The following is a 19,486-nucleotide window of genomic DNA, read 5'->3' as shown; positions in this document are numbered from 1 at the left end:
CCACTCCAACAGTCCCTCTGTACTGACCCTCCGACGGTGCAGACCTTCCGACAGTGCAGCGCTCCCTCAGTACTTCCTCTCTGATAGTGTATTACTCCCTTAGTACTGCCAGTGCAGCGCTCCCTCAGTACTCATTGTGGTAGCAGCCTAGATTTTATAAATTCCAACAGAAATCGTACCCACGAATAGCTAGGTAATAAAGATTAGAAATGTAAGTAGAGACAGAAGAACATGTGTAAGGATGCACTAATAGATATCCCCAGCATTGCATCTGGGTAATCAGAATTATACGGTTGTTAGCGGAGGTGCGAATGCAGTTATGCCGCGCCACACTCGTAACACCCTGGGCTGTTGCGCCTCTGGCGATGACATCATCAGCGTGCGCGGCGACCCCTTTTCATCCCGTGAAAAATTGACCAACGCTCCGTGAGGCCGTCACGGGCAATGCCGCACCGACCTCGCGAGCCACAAACCGGGCCGCGCGCACATCGCGGGCAGAAACTTAATGAGGAGATGTGCTGTAGCCTGAGGTGGATGGCTGCTGAGACTCTGAAGCGGGCAGTTCAGATATCCTCCTGCGACACCCTCAAGAGGCTGTGGGCCGTGATGGCCTTGCCTCTGCCTGCATCGTCTCATCATGGGCTTGAGCAGTCTGGGCTGCCTGGCTGACAGGCAACTGCAAGGGCAATGTGGAGTGGCTATGGAGCGAGTATGAATGCTGTCATCCAGAGAGAGGCCGGTAGGTTCCCGCTCCATGGTTCTCCACATGACTTCGGGGGCCTATTCAGCCAGCCCAGTGATGTGCTGGAGGGAAGATCTCTGGGCAGCTAAGGCATTCTGCAAGCCCCTTTCAAACACGTAGCCCAGAGCCACCATGGCAGCTGCCTGAGCTTCCATTACAGCACTTTGCCGTTCATTGGAAGATGCTAGTAATACAATGGAAGCTGTTTAGGCTTCCATTGTTGTTCCATCCAAGATATTTGGCATTCCATGGAAGCCAATATGATTACAGTGGAAGTTGCAACCTCGGTCATCAGACACTGCTTGATGTCAGGCTCCACAGGTGCCCGGTGCATGCGAATATGAAGTTCCCTGTTCTACCCTTACCTCTAAGTTACACTGTTGCTGGTCTCTGAGCTGGTGCTTGTGAAAGTGGTAGTGAAAAACTTCCTCAGTGCCTTCTTCCTCCTCTTCATCTGAAGGGCGAGGGATGTGAGGTGTCTCTTCCTCCTCTTCCAGTTCCTTCGGGAAGGTGGGGCGGGGAGGCGAGGTTGATTTTGCTCTTGGGAGCCTGCAAAGGTTTAAAAGGTTTAGGGTGCAGCTTGTGTGGCCCCAATAGGAGGATGTTTGTGATAAGACGATATAGAGCTTGTGAGTGAGGATAGGATTGGGGATCAGGAATAGTTGTGAATGTGTAAGGAAGCTGGAGTGGCCACGTATCTCTCGGCGAAATGTCCCCTGCTCTGCCTGTGGCCATGGCATCTGCCACTCACCTCTCAATCACCACCAGCACTGCGTGCTCAGAAAGAGTGATTTCATGCAGGTGTGCTTACCCTCCACCTGTCGGGTCCTGCTGACACCTGTTCTGTGCTACCTTGTCCTGGAAGAGAAAGAGTGGTGATTGTGAATTAGTGTATTGGCAGGTGTGTTTGCGTGTGTGAGAGTTGCCTCACACATTTGAAGAGCTGTGAAATGTGTCTGAGGTATGAGTAGTGCCTGTGAAGGATGCAATAGTGTGGGGTTTGTGAATGTTAGTGTATAGTTAGATGATGGATGAAGTGTGTTGAAGTTGTGATACTTCTGGTGGAGTGGTTATTGAGACATGTGTTTGTGTGATGGGATCTTACCTTGACCACTCATGTCAAATCATTAAATTTTCTGCGGCACTGGAGCCATATCGTAGGGGCAGGGCCCCTGGCTGTGACCACCTCAATAATCTCTCACATCCGCCGCATTATTTGCTTCTGTGGTCTCCTACTCTTCCAGCGAGTAACTGACATCCCTCCTCCGGGATCTCCAGTGCCACAGTCCGAGAACTTGTGAGCCCTCTCCCTCAGTCCCTGAGCCATCCTGATATGTGCCATTGTCTGTCAGCCAGTGCACTCCACACCTTCAGTGGAAGTGGGTGTGTGGAGGCTACATACCCCGCTCTACTTAAATTGCCCCCAATTGCTTGAGTGCTAAACATGCAGATATCCATTAAATCATGGTAATCACCAATTAGCCCCAAAGCTGCGGGCTAAAACCAGACTTTTAAACAGATGTATCTTATTAGCACAGCACCCACTTAGTGCCTGTTTTCACCCTTTTCCCCCAATAGCCCCCAAGTCTGAAGCTGTCATACTGAAGTTGTATATTGCTCTTGTTAAGACACATCCTGCGTAATTCTGGTCATCCAGATGCAAGACAATCATTCAATCTCTTAAAGTGGGTGGAACATAGTCCATGAGGCAAATCTAGAGTCAAAGACCGAGCTATGAGGAAGGTTATGGTGGTATATAAGGTACTTAGTGGAATAGGAAAGGTTTATCTGGAGCAATATTTCAAGTTAAATCATGACTGCAGTACAAGAGGACATATGTGCAAACTGCTAAAATATAAATTCAGAACTGATTTCAGAAAGTATTTCTTAACTCTAGTGTGGGATTACCACCTGGAATGGAATGGAGTTAGATATCATTTAGAAACATAGAAATTTACATAAGAGACATAAGAACATAAGAAATAGGAGCAGGAGCAGGCCATAAGGCCCCTCGAGCCTGCTCCGCCATTCAATATGATCATGGCTGATCTGATCATGGACTCAGCTCCACTTCCCCGCCCGCTCCCCATAACCCCTTATTCCCTTATCGTTTAAGAAACGGTCTATTTCTGTCTTAAATTTATTCAATGTCCCAGTTCCACAGCTCTCTGAGGCAGTGAATTCCACAGATTTACAACCCTCTGAGAAGAAATTTCTCCTCATCTCAGTTTTAAATGGGCAGTCCCTTATTCTAAGATCATGCCCTCTAGTTCTGGTCTCCCCCATCAGTGGAAATATTCTCTCTGCATCCTTGTCAAGCCCCCTCATAATCTTATACGTTTCGATAAGATCACCTCTCATTCTTCCGAATTCCAATGAGTAGAGGCCCAACCTCCTCAACCTTTCCTCATAAGCCAACCCCCTCATCTCCGGAATCAACCGAGAGAACCTTCTCTGAACTGCCTCCAAAGCAAGTATATCCTTTCGTAAGTATGGAAACCAAAACTGCACGCAGTATTCTAGGTATGGTCTCACCAATACCCTGTATAGCTGTCGCAAGACTTCCCTGCTTTTATACTCCATCCCCTTTGCAATAAAGGCCAAGATTCCATTGGCCTTCCAGATCACTTGCTGTACCTGCATACTATCCTTTTGTGTTTCATGCACAAGTACTCCATTACAGCGCAGAACGAGGCCATTTCGGCCCATCGTGTCTGCGCCGGCCGACAAAGAGCCACACGGCCTTCGGCCAGCAGCCCTGAAGGTTACATATAAACCTATGAACAATGGCGGACAGGTAAAGAGCATCCGGCCCAACCAGTCCGCCCCACACAACTGCGATCCCCATGTATCGTAATATTTTACACTCCACCCCACCCGGAGCCATGCAATCTCTTGGGAGAGACAAAAAAACCAGATAAAAACCCAGGCCAATTAGGGAAAAAAATCTGGGAAAATTCCTCTCCGACCTATCCAGGCGATTGAAACTAGTCCAGGAGCTCACGCTTGGCTGTATTAGATTCCATGATGTACTTACCATCGTGTCTGCGCCAGCCAACAAGAGATTATCCAGTCTAATCCCACTTACCAACTCTAGGTCCGTAACTCTGCAGGTTATTGCACTTCAAGTGCACATGCAAGCATCTTTTAAATGTGGTGAGGGTTTCTGCCTCCACCACCCTTCCAGGCAGCGAGTTCCAGACCCCCACAACCCTCTGCGTGAAGAAGCTTCCCCTCTAAACCTTCCACCAACCACCTTAAACCTATGCCCCCTCATAATTGACCCCTCCACCAAGGGAAATAGGCCCTTGCTATCCACCATATCCAGACCCTTCAAAATTTTATACACCTCAATGAGGTCTCCCCTCAGCCTCCTCTATTGCAAGAGAAATAAACTGAGCCTATCCAATCTGTCCTCATGGCTAAGATTCTCCATTCCAGGCAGCATCCTCATATCTCCTCTGCACGCTCTCCAGTGCAATCACATCTTTCCTATAATACGGCGACCAGAACTGCACACAGTATTCCAGCTGTGGCTTAACCAGTGTATTATACAATTTAAGCATAACCTCCTTGCTCTTGTATTCTATGCCTCGGCCAATAAAGGCAAGCATTCCGTATTCCGGCTTAACCACCTTATCCACCTGGCCTGCTACTTTCAGGGATCTATGGACAAGTACTCCAAGTCCCTTTGTTCATCTACACTTCTAAGTGGCCTACCGTTTAATGTGTATACCTTTTCCTTATTAGCCCTTCCAAAGTACATTACCTCACACTTCTCTGAATTAAATTCCATTTGCCACTGTTCTGTCCACCTGACCAGTAGATTGATATCCTCCTGCAGTCCATAACTTTCCTCTTCATTATTAACCACACAGCCAATTTTAGTGTCATCAGCAAATGTTTTAATCATACCCCCTATATTCAAATCTAGATCATTGATGTATACCACAAAAAGCCAGGGACCCAGTACTGGGCCCTGCAGAACCCTACTGGAAACATCCTTCTAGTCATAAAAACATCCATCAACCATTACCCTTTGCTTGCTACCTCTAAGCCAATTTTGAATTCAACTTGCCACTTTGCCCTGGATCCCATGGGCTTTACCTTTGTGACCAGTCTGCTATGTGGAACCTTATCAAAAGCTTTGCTAAAGTCCATATACACTACATCGTACGCACTACCCTCATTGATCCTCTTGGTTACCTCCTCGAAAAATTCAATCAGGTTAGTCAAACACGATCTTCCCTTAATAAATCCGTGCTGACTGTCCCTAATTAATCCTTGCCTTTCTAAATGTAGATTTATCTTGTCCTTCAGGATTTTTTCCAATAATTTTCCCACCACTGAGGTTAGGCTGACAGGCCTGTAATTACTCGGCCTATTCCTTTCTCCCTTCTTAAACAAGGGTACCATATTAGCAGTTCTCCGGCACCATGCCTGAATCCAAAGAGGACTGAAAAATGATGATCAAGGCCTCTGCTATTTCCCCTCTTGCTTTCCTCAACAGCCTGGGATGCATTTCATCCGGGCTTGGGGACTTATCCACTTTCAAAGGTGCCAAACCCCCCAATAGTCTATTTCGCCCAGAATTTCACACTCCTCCTCGACAGCAGAATCTACATTGCCCCTTTCCTTTGTAAATACAGACGCAAAGTATTCATTAAGAAACATACCCACATCTATCGCCTCCACACACACATTACCCTCGTGGTCTCCAACAGGCCCTACCCTTTCTTTAGTTATCCTCTTGCTCTTAATATATTTGTCGAACATCTTTGGGTTTTCCTTGATTTTACTTGCCAAGAATTTTTCATGCTCTCTCTTAGCATGCCTAATATCCTTTTTAATTTCACCTCTGAATTTCCTATATTCCTCCAGCGATTCTACAGTATTTAGCCGTCACAATATGCTTCCCTTTTTTTTTTAAATCTCCCCTGTTAGTCCTTAGACATCCAGGGGGCTCTAGAATTGTTATTCCCACCCTTTTTCTTTAAGGGCACACATTTGGCCTGAGCCCTCTGGATCTCCTCCTTGAATGCCTCCCACTGTTCCGACACTGATTTACCTTCAAGTAGCTGTTTCCAGTCCACTGTGGCCAAATCACTTCTCAGCAAAGTTAGCTTTTCCCCAATTTGGGACTTTTATTCCTGGTCGACCCTTGTCCTTATCCATAACTACCTTGAATCTGACTGAATTATGGTCACTGGCATCCAAGTGCTCTCCCACTAATACCCCTTCCACCTATCCAGCTTCATTCCCCAAAATTAAATCCAGAACCGCCCCCTCCCATATTGGGCTTGTTACATACTGACTAAAAAATTTCTCTTGAATGCATTTTAGCAATTCCGCACTCTCTATACCCTTCACACTATATTTGTCCGAATCAATATTGGGATAGTTGAGATCCCCTACTATTACTGCCGTATAGTTTTTGGACTTCATAGAAATGTGCCTACATATTTTCTCTTCTATCTCCCTCCCACTGTTTGGGGGTCTATAATACACGCCCAGCAATGTGATCGCCCTTTTTTATTTTTCAGTTTGATCCATATGGCCTCATTTGATGATCCTTGTAACATTTCATCCCTCCTCACAGCTGTAATAGTTTCTTTAAGCAAAACTGCCCGCCACCCCCCCACCCCCCTTTTTTACCCCCCTCTGTCCTGTCTAAAAATCCTGTAACCAGGAATATTGAGCTGTCAAACCTGCCCCTCTTTCAGCCATGTCCCTGTAATGGCTATAATGTCATACTCCCAATTGTCTACCTGTGCTCTCAGCTCATCCGCCTTGTTCGCTATACTCCTTTCATTGAAGTATATACCGTTTACAAAGACACCCTCAAAGCCTCCCTGGTGAAGTGCGACATCACCACTGACGCCTGGGAGACCCTGGCCAAAGACCGCCCTAGGTGGAGCAAGTGCATCTGGGAGGGCGTTGAGCTCTTTGCATCTCAACGCTGCGAGCATGAAGATGTCAGGCGCAGGCAGCGGAAGAAGTGTGTGGTAAATCAGTGCCACCACCCGCCCCCCCACCTTCCCCGATGAATATCTGTCCCATCTATGACAGGGTCTGTGGCTCTCATGTTGGACTGTTCAGCCACCAAAGAACTCACTTTAGGGGCCCAAGTTTCCACATGCGCCTAGAACGGCGCAGTCCCGACCTGGACGCCCGTTTTTCGCGCCACAAAGTGTGCCTAAAAAAATCCTCCGTATTCTCCACCTCCCTGCAGGTCCTCTGGCCCTCGGCGCAGCCAGCATGAGCTGTGGGGGGGCGGAGCCAGGTCCCTGCGCTGAAAACCGTGCCGGGACCTCTGCACACGCGCGCTACAGTGGGCACGCAAGTGCAGTAGCTCCAGGCGCCGAACTGTGTGGGAGGGGCCCGAAGCACGCAGCCCCTAGCCCTGGCTGAATGGCCTCACTGGGGCTGCGTGAATAAGGCTCCTCCCACGGCCAGCTCCTGCTCCCCCCCCCCCCCCCCCCCCCCCCCAGACCCTACACCCGCTCCCCCCCCTGCCTCCGGACCAGACCCGACACCCGCTCCCCGCCCCCCCCTGCCTCCGGACCAGACCCGACACCCGCTCCCCCCCCTGCCTCCGGACCAGACCCGACACCCGCTCCCCCCCCCCCCCCCGGACTGGACCCGACCCGAGCCGTGCTCCTGTTCCCGCCTCCCCGACTGGACCCGACCCGCCCCCCGACCCGACCCGACGCCACCTACCTGTAAATCTGGTGCTGGGGACGGGCCCTGCCCGAAGTCTCGGGTCGGCCCGTTCAGCCTTCGGTCCCGAAAGGCCTGCCTGAAGCACTTTCACACAGGTAGGAAGATGGTTTATTCAATCTTTTCTTTGCTTATAAATGTTTATTCAGATTGGATTTATTTGTATAAGTATAAATAAGGATATATTATAGAATTTAATGACTTCCCTTCTCCCCCCCCCCCCCCACCTCGTTCTGGACGCCTAATTTGTAACCTGCGCCTGATTTTTTAATGTGTAGAACAGGTTTTTTCAGTTCTACAAAAATCTTCACTTGCTCCATTCTACTTTAGTTTGGAGTACGTTTTCACTGTGGGAACTTTCAAATCAGGCGTCAGTGGCCGGACACGCCCCCTTTTGAAGAAAAAATTCTGTTCCAAAGTAGAACTGTTCTACCTGACTAAAACTGCAGAAAAAAAAATGTGGAGAATTGCAATTTCTAAGATAGTCCGTTCTCCACCAGTTGCTCCGAAAAATCAGGCGCAAATCATGTGGAAACTTGGGCCCTAGGAGTGGAAGCAAGTCTTCCTCGATTCCAAGGGACTGCCTATGATGATGATGATACCATTTAGCACAGGAAGACCTCCTGATTACTACTTGCTAACCCTTGTTTCTTCTGCCTTACAAATTCACTTTCTACGTTCTTGCTTTGCAATTTCAGCTTTACTTGTTTGTTCTCAGGTTCCCATCCCCCTGCCAAGCTAGTTTAAACTCTCCCCAACAGCACTAGCAAAACTCCCCGCAAGGATATTGGTACCAGCGCTGTTGAGATGCAACCCGTCCGGTTTGTACAGGTCCCATCTCCTCCAAAAGCAGTCCTAATGCCGAAGGAATTTAAAGCCCTCTCTCCTGCACCAACTCTCCAGCCACGCATTCATCCTCTCTATCCTTCTATTCTTGTACTCACACGTGGCACCGGTAGTAACTTGGAGATTACTACCTTTGGGGTCCAACCCGTTAATTTTTCTTCTAGCTTCCTAAATTCTGCCTGCAGGACCTCATCCTCTTTCTACCTATGTCATTGGTCCCGATATGGACCACAACCTATAGCTGTTCATCCTCCCCACCCCCAGAATGCCCTGCATCCACTCTGTGACATCCTTGACTCTGGCACCAGCGAGGCACCATACCATCTTGAGTCATGTCTACGGCTGTAGAAACACCTCTTTATTCCCCTAACTATTGAATCCCCTACCACGAAAGCTCTTTTATTATTTGTGCACCTGGAAGTAGTAGGAAGATGGTAGGAAAATTGGAGGAAGAGCTATTAATAAACCATCATCATATACCTAGCAGCTGAGTCGACAGCACATAGAAGTCTTGGAGTAGGTTATATAAATGCAAGTTGCTGCTGTTACTCCCTCCAATATGTTTGTGCATTTGTGAGGGAGAATAATGTGGAAATGGAGTTCTGTACATTCACAAGAATCAATACTAATTAGGGGATTTCCTGACGTGTTAATACCTGTACTAACCAAATCCTTTGTAAGTTTGCAACTAGATGTTTAGGACTGGTTGCAACAATCTAGTGTGTGTGTGTGTGTGTGTGTGTGTGTGTGTGTATTCCCAACAGCATCAATCCTACAGTGGGTTATTTTCATTGCTCCTAGTACTTTCTACTGACTTGGGTGTTATGATTTTTTTTGATTAGGCCAAATGTTGTCCTGGGAGTGACCAACCCTTTCTTTATCAAAACATTCCAGCACTGGCCACACATTATCCGTATTGGAGAAGTCAAAATGTCAGGTAAGGAAGGAATGATGAGCATAATTTACTGTTATAGGACACAAGTCAGCTGTGTTCATGGAAAAAGGATTCAGCAAATCTTTTTTTATTTGAGGGAGAGGAATTTTGGGTCATTTTGCATTATGGCATCATGTGCAACTAATGTGATGATTAAATGTCAAACTTCTTCTCATGAATTTGGAAGAGCGTAGGAGCTGAAGTAGGTCATTCAGCCCCCTGAGCCTGTTCCCCCAGTCAATTAGGTGGCAATCTCTAAAAACTCTTAAGAATTGGAATGCAAAATACTTAACAAAGCTACACAGAAACAGATATTTCAGATAAAGGCCGAGACTATTATTTTCCAAACACCGTATTTGACACGAGAGCAATAAGAACATGGGAAAGGCCCCTCGAGTCTGTACCGCCATTCAATTAGATTGTGACTGATTGTTTCTTAACTCCATTTACCCATCTTCGCTCCATATCCCTTGATACATTTACCTAACAAATTTGCTGGAATTCTTTGAGGATGTAATGAACAGGGTGGATAAAGGGGAACCAGTGGATGAGGTGTATTTGGACTTCCAGAAGGCATTTGACAAGGTGCCACATAAAAGGTTACTGTACAAGATAAAAGATCACGGGGTTGGGGGTAATATATTAGCATGGATAGAGGATTGGCTAACTGACAGAAAACAGAGAGTCAGGGATAAATGGTTCATTCTCAGGTTGGCAATCAGTGTGCTACAGGGATCAGTGCTGGGACCACAACTATTTACAATCTTTATTAATGACTTGAAAGAAGGGACCTAGTGTAACATAGCCAAGTTTGCTGATGATACAAAGATGGGAGGAAAAGCAATGTGTGAGGAGGACACAGAAACATAGAAACATAGAAAATAGGTGCAGGAGCAGGCCATTCAGCCCTTCTAGCCTGCACCGCCATTCAATGAGTTCATGGCTGAACATGAAACTTCAGTACCCCCTTCCTGCTTTCTCGCCATATCCCTTGATCCCCCGAGTAGTAAGGACTTCATCTAACTCCCTTTTGAATATATTTAGTGAATTGGCCTCAACTACTTTCTGTGGTAGAGAATTCCACAGGTTCACCACTCTCTGGGTGAAGAAGTTTCTCCTCATCTCAGTCCTAAATGGCTTACCCCTTATCCTTAGACTGTGACCCCTGGTTCTGGACTTTCCCAACATTGGGAACATTCTTCCTGCATCCAACCTGTCCAAACCCGTCAGCATTTTAAACGTTTCTATGAGGTCCCCTCGCACTCTTCTGAACTCCAGTGAATACAAGCCCAGTTGATCCAGTCTTTCTTGATAGGTCAGTCCCACCATCCCGGGAATCAGTCTGGTGAATCTTCGCTGCACTCCCTCAATAGCAAGAATGTCCTTCCTCAAGTTAGGAGACCAAAACTGTACACAATACTCCAGGTGTGGCCTCACCAAGGCCCTGTACAACTGTAGCAACACCTCCCTGCCCCTGTACTCAAATCCCCTCGCTATGAAGGCCAACATGCCATTTGCTTTCTTAACCGCCTGCTGTACCTGCATGCCAACCTTCAATGACTGATGTACCATGACACCCAGGTCTCGTTGCACCTTCCCTTTTCCTAATCTGTCACCATTCAGATAATAGTCTGTCTCTCTGTTTTTACCACCAAAGTGGATACCCTCACATTTATCCACATTATACTTCATCTGCCACGCATTTGCCCACTCACCTAACCTATCCAAGTCACTCTGCAGCCTCATAGCATCCTCCTCGCAGCTCACACTGCCACCCAACTTAGTGTCATCCGCAAATTTGGAGATACTACATTTAATCCCCTCGTCTAAATCATTAATGTACAATGTAAACAGCTGGGGCCCCAACACAGAAGCTTGCGGTACCCCACTAGTCACTGCCTGCCATTCTGAAAAGTCCCCATTTACTCCTACTCTTTGCTTCCTGTCTGACAACCAGTTCTCAATCCACGTCAGCACACTACCCCCAATCCCATGTGCTTTAACTTTGCACATTAATCTCCTGTGTGGGACCTTGTCGAAAGCCTTCTGAAAGTCCAAATATACCACATCAACTGGTTCTCCTTTGTCCACTTTACTGGAAACATCCTCAAAAAATTCCAGAAGATTTGTCAAACATGATTTCTCCTTCACAAATCCATGCTGACTTGGACCTATCATGTCACCATTTTCCAAATGCGCTGCTATGACATCCTTAATAATTGATTCCATCATTTTACCCACTACTGAGGTCAGGCTGACCGGTCTATAATTCCCTGCTTTCTCTCTCCCTCCTTTTTTAAAAAGTGGGGTTACATTGGCTACCCTCCACTCGATAGGAACTGAGCCAGAGTCAATAGAATGTTGGAAAATGACTGTCAATGCAAGCGCTATTTCCAAGGCCACCTCCTTAAGTACTCTGGGATGCAGTCCATCAGGCCCTGGGGATTTATCGGCCTTCAATCCCATCAATTTCCCCAACACAATTTCCCGACTAATAAAGATTTCCCTCAGTTCCTCATCCTTACTAGACCCTCTGACCCCTTTTATATCCGGAAGGTTGTTTGTGTCCTCCTTAGTGAATACTGAACCAAAGTACTTGTTCAATTGGTCTGCCATTTCTTTGTTCCCCGTTATGACTTCCCCTGATTCTGACTGCAGGGGACCTACGATCGTCTTTACTAACCTTTTTCTCTTTACATACCTATAGAAACTTTTGCATTCCGTCTTAATGTTCCCTGCAAGCTTCTTCTCGTACTCCATTTTCCCTGCCCTAATCAAACCCAAACTCCTCTGCTGAGTTCTAAATTTCTCCCAGTCCCCAGGTTCGCTGCTATTTCCAACCAATTTGTATGCCACTTCCTTGGCTTTAATACTATCCCTGATTTCCCTAGATAGCCACGGTTGAGCCACCTTCCCTTTTTTATTTTTACGCCAGACAGGAATGTACAATTGTTGTAGTTCATCCATGTGGTCTCTAAATGTCTGCCATTGCCCATCCACAGTCAACCCTTTAAGTATCATTCGCCAATCTATCCTAGCCAATTCATGCCTCATACCTTCAAAGTTACCCTTCTTTAAGTTCTGGACCATGGTCTCTGAATTAACTGTTTCATTCTCCATCCTAATGCAGAATTCCACCCAATATTATGGTCACTCTTTCCCAAGGGGCATCCCACAATGAGATTGTTAATTAATCCTCTCTCATTACACAACAAGAAAACCTGCAAAAGGACATAGACAGGCTAAGTGAGTGGGCAACAATTTGGCAGATGGAGTATAATGTTGGAAAGTGTAAAGTCATGCACTCTGGCAGAAAAAAATCAAAGAGCAAGTTATTATTGAAATGGAGAAAAATTGCAAAGTGCTGCAGTACAGCGGACGTACTTATGCATGAAACACAAAAGGTTAGTATGCAGGTACAGCAAGTGATCAGGAAGGCCAGTGGAATCTTGGCCTTTATTGCAAAGGGGATGGAGTATAAAAGCAGGGAAGTCTTGCGACAGCTATACAGGGTATTGGTGAGGCCACACCTGGAATACTGCGTACAGTTTTGGTTTCCATATTTACGAAAGGATATACTTGCTTTGGAGACAGTTGAGAGAAGGTTCACTAGGTTGATTCCGGAGATGAGGGGGTTGACTTATGAGGAAAAGTTGAGGAGGTTGGGCCTCTACTCATTGGAATTCAGAAGAATGAGAGGTGATCTTATCGAAATGTATAAGATTATGAGGGGGCTTGACAAGGTGGATGCAGAGAGGATGTTTCCATTGATAGGGGAGACTAGAACTAGGGGGCATAATCTTAGAATAAGGGGCCGCCCATTTAAAACTGAGATGAGGAGGAATTTCTTCTCTGAGGGTTGTAAATCTGTGTAATTCGCTGCCTCGGAGAGCTGTGGAAGCTGGGACATTGAATAAATTTAAGACAGAGATAGACAGTTTCTTAACCTGAGTTCATGATCGGATTAATTGGCGGAACAGGCTTGAGGTTGCCACATAAGAACATAAGAACATAAGAACAAGGAACAGGAGTAGGCCATCTAGCCCCTCGAGCCTGCTCCGTCATTCAACAAGATCATGGCTGATCTGGCCATGGACTCACCTCCACTTACCCGCCCATTCCCCATAACCCTTAATTCCCTTATTGGTTAAAAATCTATCTATCTGTGATTTGAATATATTCAATGAGCTAGCCTCAACTGCTTCCTTGGGCAGAGAATTCCACAGATTCACAACCCTCTGGGAGAAGAAATTCCTTCTCAACTCGGTTTTAAATTGGCTCCCCGTATTTTGAGGCTGTGCCCCCTAGTTCTAGCCTCCCCGACCAGTGGAAACAACCTCTCTGCCTCTATCCTGTCTATCCCTTTCATTATTTTAAATGTTTCTATAAGATCACCCCTCATCCTTCTGAACTCCAAGGAGTAAAGACCCAGTCTTCTCAATCTATCTTCATAAGGTAACCCCCTCATCTCCGGAATCAGCCTAGTGAATCGTGTCTGTACCCCCTCCAAAGCTAGTATATCCTTCTTTAAGTAAGGTGACTAAAATTGCACGCAGTACTCCAGGTACGGCCTCACCAATACCCTGTACAGTTGCAGCAGGACCTCCTTGCATTTGTACTCCATCCCTCTCGCAATGAAGGCCAATATTCCATTTGCCTTCCTGATTACTTGCTGCACCTGCAAGCTAACTTTTTGGGATTCATGCACAAGGACCCCCAGGTCCCTCTGTAGAAACATAGAAACATAGAAAATAGGTGCAGGAGCAGGCCATTCAGCCCTTCTAGCCTGCACCGCCATTCAATGAGTTCATGGCTGAACATGAAACTTCAGTACCCACTTCCTGCTTTCACGCCATACCCCTTGATCCCCCGAGTAGTAAGGACTTCATCTAACTCCCTTTTGAATATATTTAGTGAATTGGCCTCAACTACTTCCTGTGGTAGAGAATTCCACAGGTTCACCACTCTCTGGGTGAAGAAGTTTCTCCTTATCTCGGTCCTAAATGGCTTACCCCTTATCCTTAGACTGTGACCCCTGGTTCTGGACTTCCCCAACATTGGGAACATTCTTCCTGCATCCAACCTGTCCAAACCTGTCAGAATTTTAAACGTTTCTATGAGGTCCCCTCTCACTCTTCTGAACTCCAGTGAATACAAGCCCAGTTGATCCAGTCTTTCTTGATAGGTCAGTCCCACCATCCCGGGAATCAGTCTGGTGAATCTTCGCTGCACTCCCTCAATAGCAAGAATGTCCTTCCTCAAGTTAGGAGACCAAAACTGTACACAATACTCCAGGTGCGGCCTCACCAAGGCCCTGTACAACTGTAGCAACACCTCCCTGCCCCTGTACTCAAATCCCCTCGCTATGAAGGCCAACATGCCATTTGCTTTCTTAACCGCCTGCTGTACCTGCATGCCAACCTTCAATGACTGATGTACCATGACACCCAGGTCTCGTTGCACCTTCCCTTTTCCTAATCTGTCACCATTCAGATAATAGTCTGTCTCTCTGTTTTTACCACCAAAGTGGATAACCTCACATTTATCCACATTATACTTCATCTGCCATGCATTTGCCCACTCACCTAACCTATCCAAGTCACTCTGTAGCCTCATAGCATCCTCCTCGCAGCTCACACTGCCACCCAACTTAGTGTCATCAGCAAATTTGGAGATACTACATTTAATCCCCTCGTCTAAATCATTAATGTACAATGTAAACAGCTGGGGCACCAGCACAGAACCCTGCGGTACCCCACTAATCACTGCCTGCCATTCCGAAAAGTACCCATTTACTCCTACTCTTTGCTTCCTGTCTGACAACCAGTTCTCAATCCACGTCAGCACACTACCCCCAATCCCATGTGCTTTAACTTTGCACATTAATCTCCTGTATGGGACCTTGTCGAAAGCCTTCTGAAAGTCCAAATATACCACTTCAACTGGTACTCCTTTGTCCACTTTATTGGAAACATCCTCAAAAAATTCCAGAAGATTTGTCAAGCATGATCTCCCTTTCACAAATCCATGCTGACTTGGACCTATCATGTCACCATTTTCCAAATGCGCTGCTATGACATCCTTAATAATTGATTCCATCATTTTACCCACTACTGAGGTCAGGCTGACTGGTCTATAATTCCCTGCTTTCTCTCGCCCTCCTTTTTTTAAAAAGTGGGGTTACATTGGCTACCCTCCACTCGATAGGAACTGATCCAGAGTCAATAGAATGTTGGAAAATGACTGTCAATGCATCCGCTATTTCCAAGGCCACCTCCTTAAGTACTCTGGGATGCAGTCCATCAGGCCCTGGGGATTTATCGGCCTTCAATCCCATCAATTTCCCCAACACAATTTCCCGACTAATAAAGATTTCCCTCAGTTCCTCCTCCTTAATAGACCCTCTGACCATTTTTATATCCGGAAGGTTGTTTGTGTCCTCCTTAGTGAATACTGAACCAAAGTACTTGTTCAATTGGTCTGCCATTTCTTTGTTCCCCGTTATGACTTCCCCTGATTCTGACTGCAGGGGACCTACGTTTGTCTTTACTAACCTTTTTCTCTTTACATACCTATAGAAACTTTTGCAATCCGCCTTAATGTTCCCTGCAAGCTTCTTCTCGTACTCCATTTTCCCTGCCCTGATCAAACCCTTTGTCCTCCTCTGCTGAGTTCTAAATTTCTCCCAGTCCCCAGGTTCACTGCTATTTCTGGCCAATTTGTATGCCATTTCCTTGGCTTTAATACTATCCCTGATTTCCCTAGATAGCCACGGTTGAGCCACCTTCCCTTTTTTATTTTTACGCCAGACAGGAATGTACAATTGTTGTAATTCATCCATGCGGTCTCTAAATGTCTGCCATTGCCCATCCACAGTCAACCCCTTAAGTATCATTAGCCAATCTATCTTAGCCAATTCATGCCTCATACCTTCAAAGTTACCCTTCTTTAAGTTCTGGACCATGGTCTCTGAATTAACTGTTTCATTCTCCATCCTAATGCAGAATTCCACCATATTATGGTCACTCTTCCCCAAGGGGCCTCACACAATGAGATTGCTAATTAATCCTCTCTCATTACACAACACCCAGTCTAAGATGGCCTCCCCCCTAGTTGGTTCCTCGACATATTGGTCTAGAAAACCATCCCTTATGCATTCCAGGAAATCCTCCTCCACCGTATTGCTTCCAGTTTGGCTAGCCCAATCTATGTGCATATTAAAGTCACCCATTATAACTGCTGCACCTTTATTGCATGCACTCCTAATTTCCTGTTTGATGCCCTCCCCAACATCACTACTACTGTTTGGAGGTCTGTACACAACTCCCACTAACGATTTTTGCCCTTTGGTGTTCTGCAGCTCTACCCATATAGATTCCACATCATCCAAGCTAATGTCTTTCCTAACTATTGCATTAATCTCCTCTTTAACCAGCAATGCTACCCCACCTCCTTTTCCTTTTATTCTATCCTTCCTGAATGTTGAATACCCCTGGATGTTGAGTTCCCAGCCCTGATCATCCTGGAGCCACGTCTCCGTAATCCCAATCACATCATATTTGTTAACATCTATTTGCACAGTTAATTCATCCACCTTATTGCGGATACTCCTTGCATTAAGACACAAAGCCTTCAGGCTTGCTTTTTTAACACCCTTTGTCCTTCTAGAATTTTGCTGTACAGTGGCCCTTTTTGTTCTTTGCCTTGGGTTTCTCTGCCCTCCACTTTTCCTCATCTCCTTTCTGTCTTTTGCTTTTGCCTCATTTTTGTCTCCCTCTGTCTCCCTGCATAGGTTCCCATTCCCCTGCAATATTAGTTTAACTCCTCCCCAACAGCACTAGCAAACACTCCCCCGAGGACATTGGTTCCGGATCTGCCCAGGTGCAGACCGTCCGGTTTGTACTGGTCCCACCTCCCCCAGAACCGGTTCCAATGCCCCAAGAATTTGAATCCCTCCCTGCTGCACCACTGCTCAAGCCATGTATTCATCTGCGCTATCCTGCGATTCCTACTCTGACTAGCACGTGGCACTGGTAGCAATCCCGAGATTACTACTTTTGAGGTCCTACTTTTTAATTTAGCTCCTAGCTCCTTAAATTCTTTTCGTAGGACCTCATCCCTTTTTTTACCTATGTCGTTGGTACCAATGTGCACCACGACAACTGGCTGTTCTCCCTCCCATTTCAGAATGTCCTGCACCCGCTCCGAGACATCCTTGACCCTTGCACCAGGGAGGCAACATACCATCCTGGAGTCTCGGTTGCGTCCGCAGAAACGCCTATCTATTCCCCTCACCATCGAATCCCCTATCACTATCGCGCTCCCACTCTTTTTCCTGCCCTCCTTTGCAGCAGAGCCACCTACGGTGCCATGAACTTGGCTGCTGCTGCCCTCCCCTGATGAGTCATCCTCCCCAACAGTACTCAAAGCAGTGTATCTGTTTTGCAGGGGGATGACCACAGGGGACCCCTGCACTATCTTTCTTGCACTGCTCTTCCTGCTGGTCTTCCATTCCCTATCTGGCTGTGGACCCTTCTCCTGCGGTAAGACCAACTCACTACACGTGATACTCACGTCATTCTCAGCATCGTGGATGCTCCAGAGTGAATCCACCCTCAGCTCCAATTCCGCAACGCGGACCGTCAAGAGCTCGAGGCGGATACACTTCCCACACACGTAGCGCCCAGGGACACCGGAAGTGTCCCCGAGTTCCCACATGGTACAGGAGGAGCATATCACATGGCCGAGCTCTCCTGCCATGTCTTAACCTTAGATACCCTTAAATTGGTAATAACAATGTTGCAGTTCACTTACTGATATAAAAAAGAAAAGAAAAGCTACTCACCAATCACCAGCCAATCACTTACCACATTGGCTGTGACGTCACTTTTTGATTACTTTCTACTTCTATTTTGCTTTCTCTCCCGCTGTAGCTGCACCGGTATGCTTTTGACAGGTCGCTCCCCTCTCACCAACTGCCGCTGGCTCTCGATCTCCCGCTGGGCTTTTGACAGGTCGCTCCCCTCTCACCAACTGCCGCTGGCTCTCGATCTCTCGCTGGGCTTTTGACAGGTCGCTCCCCTCTCACCAACTGCCGCTGGCTCTCGATCTCCCGTTGGGTTTTTGACAGGTCGCTCCCCTCTCACCAACTGCCGCTGGCTCTCGATCTCCCGCTGGGCTTTTGACAGGTCGCTCCCCTCTCACCAACTGCCGCTGGCTCTCGATCTCCCGCTGGGCTTTTGACAGGTCGCTCCCCTCTCACCAACTGCCGCTGGCTCTCGATCTCCCGCTGGGCTTTTGACAGGTCTGTACTGCAGCATGTTGTAATTTATCCCCATTCAAATAATATTCCCTTTTACTGTTCTTTTTTCCCAAGGTGGATGACCTCACACTTTCCGACATTGTATTCCATCTACCAAACCTTAGCCCATTCGCTTAACCTATCTAAATCTCTCTGCAGCCTCCCTGTGTCCTCTATACAACCCGCTTTCCCACTAATCTTTGTCATCTGCAAATTTTGTTACACTGCACTCTGTCCCCTCTTCCAGGTCATCTATGTATATTGTAAACAGTTGTGGTCCCAGCACCGATCCCTGCGGCACACCACTAACCACCGATTTCCAACCTGAAAAGGACCCATTTATCCCGACTCTCTGCTTTCTGCCAGCCAGCCAATTCTCTATCCATGCTAATACATTTCCTCTGACTCCGCGTACCTTTATCTTCTGCAGTAACCTTTTGTGTGGCACCTTATCGAATGCCTTTTGGAAATCTAAATACACCACATCCATCGGTACATCTCTATCCACCATGCTCGTTATATCTTCAAAGAATTTCAGTAAATTAGTTACACATGATATCCCCTTCATGAATCCATGTTGTGTCTGCTTGATTGCACTATTCCTATCTAGATCTCCCGCTATTTCTTCCTTAATGATAGCTTCAAGCATTTTCGCCACTACAGATATTAAACTAACCGGCCTATAGTTCCCTGCCTTTTGTCTGCCCCCTTTTTTAAACAGAGGCGTTACATTAGCTGCTTTCCAATCCGATGGTACTTCCCCAGAGTCCAGAGAATTTTGGTAGATTATAACGAATGCATCTGCTATAACTTCCGCCATCTCTTTTAATACCCTGGGATGCATTTCATCAGGACCAGGGGATTTGTCTACCTTGAGTCCCATTAGCCTGTCCAGCACTACCCCCCTAGTGATAGTGATTGTCTCAAGGTCCTTCCTTCCCAC

General features: G+C 46.8%; 1 protein-coding gene across 9 annotated transcripts in view; it reads left to right on the top strand.

Moving 5' to 3' along the window:
* The window catches only part of dennd6b (DENN/MADD domain containing 6B), a 170,043-nt gene that overhangs the window by 78,780 nt on the left and 71,777 nt on the right, over positions 1 to 19,486 (top strand). For all 9 annotated transcript variants that reach the window (XM_070897302.1, XM_070897301.1, XM_070897305.1 and 6 more), the window contains one exon: positions 9,151 to 9,245. In XM_070897302.1, coding sequence (XP_070753403.1) covers positions 9,151 to 9,245 — 95 coding nt within the window. The remainder of the gene's footprint in view (positions 1 to 9,150; positions 9,246 to 19,486) is intronic.

The sequence above is a fragment of the Pristiophorus japonicus genome, chromosome 13 (genome assembly GCF_044704955.1).
Source record: "Pristiophorus japonicus isolate sPriJap1 chromosome 13, sPriJap1.hap1, whole genome shotgun sequence".
Taxonomy (NCBI): Eukaryota; Metazoa; Chordata; class Chondrichthyes; family Pristiophoridae; genus Pristiophorus; species Pristiophorus japonicus.
Note: the sequence above shows the minus strand (reverse complement) of the source record. Positions and strands in the feature narration are given on the sequence as shown.